This window comes from Aureobasidium melanogenum (genome assembly GCF_000721775.1).
Source record: "Aureobasidium melanogenum CBS 110374 unplaced genomic scaffold scaffold_24, whole genome shotgun sequence".
Taxonomy (NCBI): Eukaryota; Fungi; Ascomycota; class Dothideomycetes; order Dothideales; family Saccotheciaceae; genus Aureobasidium; species Aureobasidium melanogenum.
Genome location: NW_024470076.1, coordinates 197,775 through 210,823, shown reverse-complemented (window position 1 = coordinate 210,823; position 13,049 = coordinate 197,775). Strand labels below are relative to the sequence as shown.

The following is a 13,049-nucleotide window of genomic DNA, read 5'->3' as shown; positions in this document are numbered from 1 at the left end:
GAAGCAAGCACTCAAGAGGCCTGTTGACAGTGAGGATGAGGATGTGCTTGAAGTGGCCAGTAAGCCCAAGAAGTCCAAGACTCAGCCGGCTGCTCCCTCGTCCAGCAAGAAGCAAAAGGCTGTCCCGACCAAAGGCAGAAAGAACAACGACTCTGACGACGACATCATTGAGATACCCAGCCAAACCACAAAGACCAAGCCAAAGGCTAATCCCAAGCAACCTGCCAAATCGTTGAGCTCCACACTCACCAAGAAGCGAACATTCAAAGCATCGAAAGCACCTCCAACCGAGACTGACTCTGACTCTGAAGAAGACTCATCCGAGGAAGAGGAAGCCCTCAACATCACCATCTCAGAGCGCAAGGGCAACCTCTTCGATGCTCCACCCAACACACTCCTCCTCCATGCCTGCAACTGCGTAGGAAGCTGGGGCGCCGGCATCGCTCTCGCCTTCAAAAAACAATACCCAGACCACTTTGCCATCTACAAAGCCCACTGCGACGCCAAAACTCCAAACTCAATCCTCAGCACTTGTCTGCTGATCCCTCCCCAGCCCACCGGCCCTAAACATTGGATTGGTTGTTTGTTCACTTCTAAAAAGTACGGTAGAGGCAAGGACTGCAAAGACGATATTATGGACAGCACAGACAGTGCACTGCAGGATATGCTCGAGCAGTTGGGAGATATGGAGAAAAAGCCAGAGCGTATCTGGATGTGCAAGATCAACTCGGGCTCTTTCAAAGTGCCCTGGAGTCAGACTAAGGCACTCATCGAGGCGTTGACTTTCAAGGACGGTCTCCACATCTATGTTGTGGACAAGAAGTAAGAGACAGTCAATAAGCGGACAGAGCGATAGGATGCGACCTTGTCAATTGGGAAAAATGGTAATTAGCATTGGTCGAGCAGAAAGACTTATGGCAGCGAGAAGAAGTTAATGGACCATAAAGAGATATCATTATTATTGAGAAGCGAGACGAAAAATTACTGAGCAACAATGGAATTTTACTCAATACAGATCAATGACAATGATCGCTCAGGCCCACCTAATACCTCCTCGCTGCGAATGTGATAATCGGAGTCTCTCCCGCGATGGCATGTGATATCATCGTAATGCTATAGCAATGCACAGTGCCTTTTCTCACACTAATCCGTGGCCTTGAGATTACCTGAACAACGTTCTCTCTGCAACAGTCGTTTCGTGATAAAGAACACTGTGCAATTCGATAGATATATTGTGATAGTCTCGGGCACACGGGAGAAGAGTCAACGGAGTCACGACATAAAGCTCTAGTCACAATGATGTTCTGGGCCTTGCAAATTTGTGAATTTCATGATTGTTTTTCATTTTCTCTGGTGTTGTGTCTCAATATCTGCTGCAAGCATCGATGATCACTCTCCTCCGCTCCGAGTCTCTTCTCAAACAAAAACGCCGTAGCCACCTTTTGGGTACTCCTACACCACTCCGTTTCAAGGCCCATGTCCACCCAGACCAAAAAGCAGAAGAATGCAAATTCCGACAAGAAAAACAAAAATTGGTATAGCCTCCTTTTTCTAGTAGATATTCTTAGTCATGGCTTTTCGTTCCGACATGGACGGGTGAGGGCCAAGCGGCTCGTAACGACTGCGTTGGTTGCGCATCGAGTGTACCAAGTTCAGGATAGGACGAATGGAAAGGAGAAGAATGAAGCAGCCGGCGAGGACGGAGAGGACGATGCACAGGATTATGGCCCATGAGAGGCGTCTCTTGGCTAGTCAGTTGCCTTCTTGCTCCCAGCCTGCGGGCTTCTCCATGCCGTTGAGCTCGTAGTAGCGTGCGGTACCTGTGATTTGTATGTCAGCGGATATTCTTGCGACGTCGGAGGGTTTGTCGCAGGAACTTACATGAGTAGCCGTTCCAATCAAAGTTGTCCTTGGGGTTGCAATGGCACTTATGGTCCATTCTGTACTGTTCGCCAGTGGGGCAGTGGGTGAAGGGAACGTGGTAGTAGGCAATGTCGTTGAAGAAGTGAATCTCCTCCTTTTTCAGGGTCAGACCGGCTGCGATGGAGTGAACGGGGGCGTCTCCCCAGCGTTCGTAGAAGAAACCGCCATCCTTGTCGAGAGCCTCAAAGTAGTCGAGGTAAGCGGGGCTGCGGAGCCAGTCGAGGTTGCCGATTTCGAAGTTGGACCACTGGACACGAATTAGTAAGCTTGCTTGAACTGACTGTTTGTGTGATTACTCACGAAGTGGCAGTGGTTGTAGGTGTCGCCGCCGTCATCGGAAAGGAAGCCCATAGAGTTGCCCTCGACAATGTGCTCAGGGTGATTCTTCATCCACTTCTTGGTGCTCTCCCACAGAGTGGGGATAGTCTCGACGTACTCGTACAGAGAAAGAGTGAAACTGTACTTCTTCTTGTTGTCGGCCATGAATTTGAAAGTGTCGTAGTCAATGTCGCAGAAGAGCTCAATGCTGGGCTCAACACGCCAGTACCACTCGTAATCGAGCATCAAGGGGTGGCGGAAGAAGAAGCCGGACTCGTAGCGACACATGTGTCTGTAACTGATCGAGTCTCCGTAGATGATTTTTCTGGCGGCCATGTCGGCGCGGACCTTGGCGGCCTTGTCCTGGTCAATCCACTCGGGGAAAGACCAATGCTCCTTGGGGATTTCGCCATACTTTGTGTTTCCGGAAGTGAGGGCCGAAGTGACCTTCTTGAATTGGTCGTCGAAAGGCTGGTCGTTCAGGAAGACCCAGTCGTAGTTGAATTTCTTGTTGAAGCGGTCTTCGACTTGACGAATGGAACGAGCAATCTCCCAGACGTCCGAGTTGCGAGCAAGAGTAACAAAGGTGGCGTTCATGCGAGGACCGGGGTTTGTTGCGGGAGGGAGGCCGGCGTGAGTGTTAGGGGTGGTTCCCTGGTCAGAGGGAGATTGCTTGACATCGCCGTGAGATTCTTGCGAGCCACGCCATCTTGAACTCGAATCCTTGATCAAATCTGTGGCACTCTGGGCATATTCGCGTCCGGGGACTGATGAGGAACTGGAGATGAAGAAGAGAACGACGAGTGCGACGATGGCGAAGACGATGTATCGCAGATACCTGGCCGCCATTGTTGCGATGGAGTTGAAGACAGGTCAAAACAGTTGGGGATGCGACGGAAAGAAGGGAGTCGTCGTAAAATGCCACGACTCACGAGGGCTGGAATAGCACCACGTCAAGCTATTTGTGGAGAAGGGTACGGGGACAAAAAGCCAAAGTAGTTAGAAGGAGGGACTTGGGAGTAAGACAGTCCCTAACGTCCCATATAATGAACGGCAAGAAGAAAAGCCAAAGGGCAAGAAACAGAAAAGACGGAAGCGATCGCCGTGGGCTCGAACGGGTTGCGTGAGCAATTTGTATTGTGCTTGTAGATGCTATCTATCTCTGCTGAAGGGGAGAAAAGGGGGTGAGCAGCACCGCGCGTTCACTGGTTCTGAGCGTTCAGGAGTGGCTAGAGCTTCTGATCTCAGTCTCCCTGCGTACGTAGACGCATCAAAAGAACAACGGCTCAACAAAAGTCGATTCTGCGCCCGTGGCTTGTATGCATCGCCGGCAGGCTCAATGTTGGTACATGTTATAGCCCTGCAGCTGAAGATATCGTGATTTTGGTCAAACGGCCTGCTGGTTGCTTCTGAAAGCACGGCTGCGCTTCCGCACTGTTCCTGGTGCGTGCTGGAGCTGGTTGCTTCATGAATCAAAGTCTTGGCAGATTAAGAAGTGCACGGGTTTTCTCCGGAATGTCATCACCGTCTCGTCGCGCTGCTGAGAGCCCGAGAGTCAAGCTGGCCGCCCGCTGCATCATCATTGCTGCTGCCGCTGCTTGATACCGCCGCCGCACTCTTTCCACGAGCGCATACCCCGCGCCTACCTCTCTTTGCCTGTATCAATCCGCAGTGATTGAGACAGCTCACTTCGACTCGCGCAGTCTTCGGTCGACTGCATCTCAACCCCTCCTCCCTCCTCCCTTGCTGTTCACAATGTCTTTCTTTGGCTTCGACACCAACCTCCCTCGGGACAAGCAGGACAGAGATACTGGTCGTGGCTTCTTTGCCGGCCAGCAGGACGCCTTCGCCTTTGCCAATCGCGACTCTGCTGACCAGGGCGATGTGTGAGTCCAAGTCTCCAATTTTCTATTGCCTCATCAAATAACTGAACCCGCCTCAGCCTCAACTTCGATGATACCTACGACAACCTGGCCGACAAGCTTGACGAGGCTGGCGATGCCTTCAATGACGATACCTTCGGTGACGGTGGCCGTGTAGGCAAGGACTTTGACTTCTTCGGCACTACCAACAAGGTCGCCGGTACTCTTGAAGAAGAACAGGCTCTGCATTATGCTCGCCAGCCTCCTCAGCCTCAGCAGCGCTTCCAACACCACCAACAGCAGCCCAAGCCCTCCCGTTCTGGCTACGAAAACTACTCCAAGCCCGAGTACATCCCCCAGCTCGAAGCCAACGCCAGCATCTGGGGCCTGCCTTCCAAGAAGCCTGCCCAAGAGCCTCAAATCAAGCCTTCGACTCCTTCTAGCAGGAAGATGATGAGCCTTGAAGAAGTCGAGGCTTCAATGCGTGCCCAGTCACGACCTTTGTCTGGAACCATGAACATGCCTCAGCACCACACTCCCGTTCAAGAGCCTTTTCACGCTCCAGGAAGCAGCTTCTCCGGTGTCCAGCAGATGCAACAGCACACCCCACGACAGCCCTCAAGAGAGCCTCAGATGGCTTCTCCCTTCCCTCAACCTCAGCACATGCCTGTCCAGCCTCCCCCAGGCATGCAAAACCCTGGTTTGATCGCTCAACAACTTCAACAGCAGATGCCTCCCACTGGCCCTCCCTCCGTTCCTCCGCCCGGTGAATCGGGCCATGGTCACCGTCCCTCATACTCTGGTCCTCCTATCACCCAGGCCAACCAGATGATGCAATTGTCTGACGAACAGCGTGCACACTTCCTTGCAGAGGAGGCCAAACGTGCAAAGCGCAACCACAAGATCTTCTTGCTGTCCAAAGACAATGGTCTTATGACACCTCAGGACAAGAACTTCATCACCCGCATTCAGCTGCAACAGCTTCTGACTGCCACTGGTGGTGTCGATGAGCAATCTTCGGATGCTCAGCTTGCCGAGGATTTCTACTACCAGGTCTACGCTCAGATTCGTGGTGCTCCTAGACAACATCCTGGTCAACCCCTGAACCAGTTTGCTCAGACATATCTTTTCCAGACTGGTGGTCGCTATGGAGCTGGTCGCAGACATCCTCGTGGTGGTGACAACCACATGCAGAGAATGGAACAGCAAGTTCAGCGCGCTGTTGAGGCCGCCAAGGCCAGACCGAAGAACAGACAGTTGATTGTTGAGGGAAGTCTGGGTAAGATTGCTTTCAGCAACTCCAAGACTCCCCGTCCTCTGTTGAGCTTCAAGCGTCCCGACAGTGAGAGCAGACCTCACAACCAGAGAGTCGCCAAGCCCAGCGTTGCAGACCGCAAGTCTACCCTCCGCAACATCGAGAATGTCTACGAGACCTTGATGCAAATGGAGGACCACGAGCGACACCTGCCTCCACCACCGAATGAGGAGAGCCACCCAGATGCTATCCAGCGTCACATTGAGTGGAGACAAAGAGCTCACGAGCTTAACCAGAAGCTGTGGTTCAACCTACGAGTCATGGAACCCATCCAGCAGAATCCCTCAAGTCCTCATCCATTCATCGCCATCTTGTCTCATGCCAAGGGAAAGAAGGCCATTCCTCGCGTCTTCCGTCACATTGACGATCAACAGCGTCTGACTATTCTGACTATCCTTATTATTCATCTCGACATTCTTGACGTTATTCGCTTGGCTTACCCTCACCCCGACGAGCCTCAATTGCCTCGTGCTGTCCGTGATGAGGTCGAGTTGTTCAGCCAAGCCGTCATTCCTACTCTGCTCGCCTACATTGGTGACGCTCCTCTCAACATCATCTCCGGCCTTGTTGGTCTTGTTCTTGACCGCGTCAATGTGCAAGCCATCATTCGCACCAAGATTGGTGTCGCCATGCTTACCATGCTTGTTTCACGCGCCTTCCTCGTCAAGCAGCAATCAAGCGCGCAGGTTTCGGACGAGGACTGGAGCCAATGGACTCAGCTCTACAACCGTCTATTCGATCTTGCAGAACCCGTCCTTCCATACATTTTCACCACCGACAACGTCAACACTAGCAACGACTTTGAGATTTGGCAGTTCCTGGCTACCATGGGTGTCAGTGCCAGCCCCGAACAACAACAACGTCTTGTCCTTGGTGTCAAGGACAGAGTCATGGCTACTGTTGAGATCAGCAAGCAATTGCCTCAGGACATGGCTGCCAGGAAACTGGGCGAAGTCAACCTTTTCATGAGAGCCATTGGTTTGGATGTCGAGTTGCTGGGTTAAATGCATACTTGAATGCTGAGCGAGAGGATAAGTCAACAAGATCGAGCTGTATTTGGGGAAGTACGCTCGCTCCGTGTGATGATTCTTCTGCATCAGGACGTCTTTTCATGAGAATGATATACCAGGGGTCATGAAGCATGCAAATGATTGAAAAGCTATATAATGAGCACAGCCCAGGCGTTCATTGCGAGCGGGTTTTGCATGGTTTTTAAAGCTGAGCTAGAAGAAAAGAAAATATTACAGAATAAAAAGTCAAAAAAGTTCAAATCTACAACTGCATCTTGTCCTTCAACGTGACAACCCAGCTCACCGTAAAGAATGAGGTTCTGTTAGCATCGATGTTCTTCCACTTAGAGAACAAGGGACCGAAGTTAGGAGACGGAAAGAAAATAATGAAAAAGATAAAAAAAAATAAAAAGTATTATCTCGCATGCCTGCTCGAGACAGGGTGATACCCCATACAAGTGCCCAAGATCAATAATGGCGATTTCCTCGTCAACACGACCTTTTCGAATAAATTTGAGTACATAGACGTGAACATGAAGTGAGTTTCCGTTGCTTATCTTATCCTTGTATGCATTGATCGTGCGTTGCGTTGTTGATGGAGCAAATTGTGATTTCTTATGCTGAGAGCTAGAAAGTTGCTGTCAAGTATCATGAACTGTTCGTGTCTAGCCACCATCATGAAAGAACTTTCAAATTTCGAATGGTCAATTGCATTGTATTGGACTGTCCCATCTCATACATAATGTTTGTATAGAAATCATCCCCATAGACCCGCAGATTATGTGATGACACTTCGTGTTCATGAATCACGATTGCCGGAGCTTCTTTGCATGCATGGAGAACAACGAGTCTTCTGTGAAAGACATTTTCATAGCATCAAAGCCTTCTATTTGCTTACTCCTTGTCGTGTATACTCTAGTTGCCAGACAAATACTCGCCAACACCCTTGATAGCATCGTTGAACTTTCCAGCCTCGATGAGGATCAAATGTCCCTGCGGCCTAATACCAGCCTCCTGGAAAGCCCTCTTCGCATCACTAGCACCCTCCTCCCCAACCTTATCATGATCAAAATTACCGTGTCCGACACCAAACTTTTGCAGCGCTTCATCCTCAGGGTGGAAGTAAAACGTCATGGCATCTGCCTTTTGCTGCTTTCCCTTTTTCGTAGGTCGCGATTCTTGTGCGTCGAGTTTTGATTCTACCTCTGTGTAGGTTTTTGAGAGGATGAGGTAGTGCGTAAAGTTGTAGGGTTCTTTTTCGTCAAGCGCCCATTGGATTTCTTCTTGCAGCATTGTGTACATTGGTGTAACGATTTCGGAGGGCATGTTGATGAAGCGCTCTGTCAAGATCAAACCAACCTCTGCCTTTGAATCTGCGGCAAGTAGAGAAGGTAATGAAGACAAGCTAGGGATGGTAGAGGCTTTGCGCGAGAGGTAGGAGGTTAACTCGGCGATGACGGGGTTTTGAGCGTGTTGGCGCAGGTTTAGGACTGTGAGGAAGGCGTAGGGGTCGCTTTCGTTGCCGTCGACTTTGACGGTGCTGCCGAGCATGGGTTGGGAGAGAATGAGGTCTGACAGGGCGGACAGGTTGAAGAGTTCGTTGTCGACGTCGAGGAGTTGGCGCAACAGCGTCTTGAGGCCGTGGAAGTCGACGGCAGGTTGAGGATCGAACCATTCAAAGTCTACATCGATCATATCCTCGTCCTGGTGGTTGCATTAGTTGCTTGGTTTGAAATATTGGTCCTTGGAATGTTCAGGACGTACATCGCTGCTCGACTCGTCGTCGTCGCGCATCTTGTGGTCCTTGACCGGCGCATCCTCTGCTGTTGTCTTTCTCTTGGGCATTGTGTGTGGTTTGGTATCTTGTTGTCGTCGTCGTCGCAAAAAAAAAGTGACGGAAATCAAGGTGCATCAACTTTTCGAGCTGCATGCCAAGATGCCGACCCCACGATTGCATGTGATGGTCGTCTCTCGTCGTCCTGATCCTCAAACGGCAACTCGTCCGAAGGGCTCCAGCTTTTCATGGAACATCTCGTCTACAGTAATTTTAGCCGATTGTGAGCTCAGACTGTTCCATTCTTGTGTCCGTAAGCGAATTGACTTGTCGATTGCCATATAAACATCGTCTGTCCATGTCTTGTTCTTGACCTCTTCCCTGTTCTAATCACAGTACATACCACATCTTCAACCAAGCACAACATGGATACCCTGACCAAAAAGACCCTTGACGTCTCACGTTCCCTGACATACACATACTACCACCAGCCACCGGCTCAACCAGAGAACCCTACTGTTTTGTGTATCCATGGCTTCCCTGACGAGGCCGCTGAATGGGCAGACCTAGCCACCAATCATCTCATCCCTGCTGGCTACGGTGTCATTGCTGTTGACTGTCTGGGCTATGCTGGCACCTCCAAGCCTGTTGATCCTGCCATGTATGCCTTCGAACACATGACCAAGGACCTTACAGAAATCCTTGATAACGAGAAGTTGCAAAAGGTCGTCTCGCTAGGCCATGACTGGGGCTGTGCTTTTGCCCAAAGATTCTACAACTACTATCCCCAACGTGTTTTGGGACTTGTTATGGTCAATGTTGCCTATAACCCACCTAGCGATCAGCGCTTCGACCTGGACGCAGCCAACGAGATGACCAAGAAGATCTTTGGCTACCCTACTCTTCCTTACTGGCACTTGATGGCCAGCGAGAATGGCTACAAAGTTCTTGATGAGCATCTCGAGAGCTGTTTTACTGTCCTGCATGGTCCTCCGGCCAGCTGGCTAGACACAGTCTGCAAAGAGGATGGCCTGAAGGACTACTTGCTTCAAGACAAGAAGCAAGAGACCGAATCTTATGCCACCGAGGAGATGAAGAATGCGTTCATGACTCGCTTCAAGCGCGATGGATTCGCCGGACCAACATGTTGGTACAAGGCCGCAGTGGGCGGTATCCAAAGCTTTGAAGCCAAGAGAGTCAAGGCAATCACTGTCGAAGTGCCTTCGCTCTTCGTTGGCTTTGACAGCGACAAGGTGTGCCGTGCAGAGGCAATTGGCATGGCCATGAAGAATGGTCTTTTGCCTAAGCTCACAAATGTCACCTTGGAGGGTGGTCACTGGGGTCTGCACGCCAATGCTGAGAAGTTTGGCAAGACTATTGTTGACTGGCTGAAGAAAGAGATCTGACTATCACGGGACAGCAGTTCTCGACTGTAAATATTTGTATAGCATAAGTTTGTACATCAGAATGATCGAGCTCAAGAAGATATTCAAACCGAGGATGGCGATAAGCTGAGATAAGAAGAGCCAAGAACAGACCATACCCAATCAAGTAAAGCGTTTCAGGCCCTCTTCGAGGTCGGACCCTTGATCGTTGGCTTCTCGAGAAGAGAGAAAAATTATTGATTTCGCGTGTTAGTCATTCCCATACCACTTCTCTTCTCTCGTCTTGTAGCGCCCTCTGTCGCATCCAAGACACACAACCTTCACAATGGCCGACTCAGCTACCAATGTTCCTCCTCCGCCCCACACCCTTTTCGACACCATCCTGGTGCTCGACTTCGGATCGCAATACACCCACTTGATTACCCGCCGTCTGCGCGAGCTGAGCATCTACTCTGAGATGCTTCCCTGCACTCAGAAGATCTCGGAGCTCGCTTTCAAGCCCAAGGGTATCATTCTTTCCGGTGGTCCTTACTCTGTCTACTGGGATGATGCACCCCACGTCGACCCCGCTGTCTTCGAGCTGGGTGTCCCAATTCTCGGTATCTGTTACGGTCTCCAGGAGATCGCATGGCACAGCGACCAGAAGAACGTTGTTGCTGGCGAGAAGCGTGAATATGGCCACGCCATTCTGAACGTTCACAAGCACTCTGGCAAGACCGCCCACGTCGACGCTCTTTTCGCTGGTCTCGAGGACGACATGGACGTCTGGATGTCCCACGGTGACAAGCTCTCCCAACGCCCCGCAGGTTTCGTTACCGTCGCCGCTTCCGAGAACGCACCTTTCGCCGGTATTGCCCACGAGGAGAAGGAGTGGTTCGGTATCCAATTCCACCCTGAAGTCACCCACACCAAGAAGGGCACGCCGCTCATCAAGAACTTCGCCGCCAACATTTGCGGTGCCAAGCAAGATTGGACTATGGATGCCTTTGTTGGCAAGGAGATCGAGAGAATCAGAGCCCTCGTTGGCCCTAAGGGACAAGTCATTGGTGCCGTCAGTGGTGGTGTTGACTCTACTGTTGCCGCCAAGCTCATGCACGAGGCTATTGGTGACAGATTCCACGCCATCATGGTCGACAACGGTGTCCTGCGTCTCAACGAGGCCAAGCAGGTCAAGGAGACTCTTACCGCTGGACTCGGCATCAACCTTACCGTCATTGACGCCAGCGACCGCTTCCTCGACCTGCTCGCAGGTGTCAAGGACGACCCCGAGAAGAAGCGCAAGATTATCGGAAACACTTTCATTGAGATCTTCCAGGAGAAGGCAAAGGAGATTGCTGCTGCCGCCAAGGGCTCTGCCAACGAGGGCGAGATTGAGTGGCTCCTCCAGGGTACTCTCTACCCCGACGTTATCGAGAGTATCTCGTTCAAGGGCCCCAGTGCTACCATCAAGACTCACCACAACGTTGGTGGTCTGCTCGAGGGCATGCACCTCAAGCTCATTGAGCCTCTGAGAGAGCTCTTCAAGGACGAGGTTCGCGCTCTTGGTACTCAACTCGGCATTCCGGAGGATCTTGTCTGGAGACACCCCTTCCCTGGCCCGGGTCTTGCTATCCGTATCATTGGAGAGGTCACTCGCGACCAGGTTCGCATTGCCCAGCAGGCCGATCACATCTTCATTGAGGAGATCAAGAAGGCTGGCTACTACAAGCAGATCAGTCAGGCTTACGCCGCTCTTCTGCCTGTTAAGGCCGTCGGTGTCATGGGTGACAAGAGAGTCCACGCTCAAGTCATTGCTTTGAGAGCCGTCGAGACCACCGACTTCATGACTGCCGACGTTTTCGACTTCCCCACCAAGTTCTTGAGCAAGGTCAGCACTCGCATTGTTAACGAGGTCGACGGTGTGTGTCGCGTGCTGTACGAGGGTAAGTCACCACAACAACCAACAAACATCAGAACTTTCTTGGACATGAATTTACTAACGGCCAAATAGTGACCAGCAAGCCACCAGGCACGATCGAGATGGAGTAGGGCCGAACTTCGCAGCAATCGGGGAAAATAGCGAAGTCGCACGATACAAACTAGAATTCTTGTACAATCGGGCGGGGCAATTGGGGGCTTATTTTGGCGTTTTTACTGATGATTTACTGGAACTGAAATGCATGCATGAAAAAAGCTGGCGGCGTTTAGATGGATGATTCCCAAAAGGCACTTCAAGTGTCTCGTCATATGGTCACGTAGAAGTACATGGAAAAAAGCTCAATCCAAAAAGCCTCCCATGACGGAGTGCTGCTCAACAAACATACGGTGCGGCCTTCCCGAGTTTTCGATCGCGTGCGTGTGTGTCAAGCAAGAGTGGATTTTGGAGCTGCCCAAAGCTCTAACAACCCCACAGCTGTCCATTCTTGGAGAAGATTCTGATGATGTCAAGCAAGATCTACGTCATTGTCATGCAGGAGCTCTGAAGACACATTTAACTTCTTTCACAAGACTCTTTCACGTTTCTTTTCCCTCCATCAACACATCTTCTACAACTCACAACTCCATCAATTCACCTTCAAACCCACCCCGCAACCTCAAAACCACTTCACATCAATCAACATGTCTGGAACTGGAAACGTCGGTAACTCTGGTGTCTACGAGGCTGGTGACCAGAGAACCTACAAGGACTCTGAGATCGCCGAGCAGAAGCAGGAGGCCCGTTTCCACGAGGGCAAGGAGCACTCTCACTTGGCCAACGACTCCAGTAAGAAGATTCACTCGTCGACGTTGCTTGGACACATTCACTAACAACCTAACAGAGGACGAGCGCTCGATCGCCAACAAGCTTGAGCGTGAGGAGAAGCGCGAGAAGGAGGGTGAGGAGAAGTCCCTCCAGGCCCAGCAGATCGAGAAGGACGCTACCCTTCCTGTACGTTCATCCACGCAAGGCAACACTTTCACCATACCACAACATACTAACACACTATACAGGCCAAGGCACACGGCAACGAGCCCTCCAAGGGCGCCAAGATCGACCAAGAGCTTGCTGAGGAGGACGCTGCCGCCCTCAAGGGCAAGGGCTCGTTCGGTCCTCAGTAAATGCTTTCTCTCTTCTTCGAGCAGCACTTTCCAAGATATCAGCGATGATTCCTTTTCTTGTTCAAACAAAACACATTTCGACCCAACGCAAAAACCTCATTTGATATGAGAAGAATTGCGATGCTCTAATGCATTACACGAATCAGCCGTAGAAATACCTGATGGTCATGAATCAACGAAAAATAATACTTCAAACACTTCCATCTTCTTTGCGCGTTTGATATTGTGACTGCCCAATGTTTACCTTGAAAATCAACAAACAACCATATTGTGATAATCACCTGCTCTGAGTGTTTCACCATGGATATTCTGCTATGCGGTCAAACGAACTGCGAGGGTTTCTCTACAAAACATGCCGATCGCATGCATTTCGCAAGTTGTGCC

At 50.9% G+C, this 13,049-nt stretch overlaps 7 protein-coding genes across 7 annotated transcripts; 5 read left to right on the top strand and 2 right to left on the bottom strand.

The window, feature by feature from the left end:
• Positions 1 to 343: 343 nt before the first annotated feature.
• M437DRAFT_16654 (uncharacterized protein) lies at positions 344 to 796 on the top strand (the record flags this gene model as incomplete). The annotated part of the gene is made up of 1 exon (XM_041018870.1): positions 344 to 796. A coding segment is annotated over one exon (453 nt), but the record flags the coding sequence as incomplete, so codon positions are not given.
• Positions 797 to 1,752: 956 nt separating this feature from the next.
• Positions 1,753 to 3,090, bottom strand: M437DRAFT_56548 (putative alpha-1,2 mannosyltransferase KTR1; the record flags this gene model as incomplete). The annotated part of the gene is made up of 3 exons (XM_041023071.1): positions 1,753 to 1,820; positions 1,882 to 2,170; positions 2,224 to 3,090. The coding sequence occupies 3 exons, from the start codon at positions 3,088 to 3,090 to the stop codon at positions 1,753 to 1,755; spliced, it is 1,224 nt and encodes a 407-aa protein (XP_040876618.1).
• A 906-nt stretch (positions 3,091 to 3,996) lies between these two features.
• Positions 3,997 to 6,422, top strand: M437DRAFT_87496 (uncharacterized protein; the record flags this gene model as incomplete). Its single annotated transcript, XM_041028650.1, has 2 exons — positions 3,997 to 4,127; positions 4,184 to 6,422. The coding sequence occupies 2 exons, from the start codon at positions 3,997 to 3,999 to the stop codon at positions 6,420 to 6,422; spliced, it is 2,370 nt and encodes a 789-aa protein (XP_040876617.1).
• Positions 6,423 to 7,343: 921 nt separating this feature from the next.
• M437DRAFT_87495 (uncharacterized protein) lies at positions 7,344 to 8,273 on the bottom strand (the record flags this gene model as incomplete). Its single annotated transcript, XM_041028649.1, has 2 exons — positions 7,344 to 8,132; positions 8,193 to 8,273. 2 exons carry the CDS (start codon positions 8,271 to 8,273, stop codon positions 7,344 to 7,346), a joined length of 870 nt encoding a protein of 289 aa, XP_040876616.1.
• Positions 8,274 to 8,627: 354 nt separating this feature from the next.
• M437DRAFT_68922 (alpha/beta-hydrolase) lies at positions 8,628 to 9,608 on the top strand (the record flags this gene model as incomplete). The annotated part of the gene is made up of 1 exon (XM_041025195.1): positions 8,628 to 9,608. One exon carries the CDS (start codon positions 8,628 to 8,630, stop codon positions 9,606 to 9,608), a length of 981 nt encoding a protein of 326 aa, XP_040876615.1.
• A 304-nt stretch (positions 9,609 to 9,912) lies between these two features.
• M437DRAFT_56271 (GMP synthase subunit B) lies at positions 9,913 to 11,615 on the top strand (the record flags this gene model as incomplete). The annotated part of the gene is made up of 2 exons (XM_041023021.1): positions 9,913 to 11,509; positions 11,578 to 11,615. The coding sequence occupies 2 exons, from the start codon at positions 9,913 to 9,915 to the stop codon at positions 11,613 to 11,615; spliced, it is 1,635 nt and encodes a 544-aa protein (XP_040876614.1).
• Positions 11,616 to 12,185: 570 nt separating this feature from the next.
• Positions 12,186 to 12,665, top strand: M437DRAFT_56402 (uncharacterized protein; the record flags this gene model as incomplete). The annotated part of the gene is made up of 3 exons (XM_041023048.1): positions 12,186 to 12,330; positions 12,386 to 12,495; positions 12,558 to 12,665. 3 exons carry the CDS (start codon positions 12,186 to 12,188, stop codon positions 12,663 to 12,665), a joined length of 363 nt encoding a protein of 120 aa, XP_040876613.1.
• Positions 12,666 to 13,049: the final 384 nt, after the last annotated feature.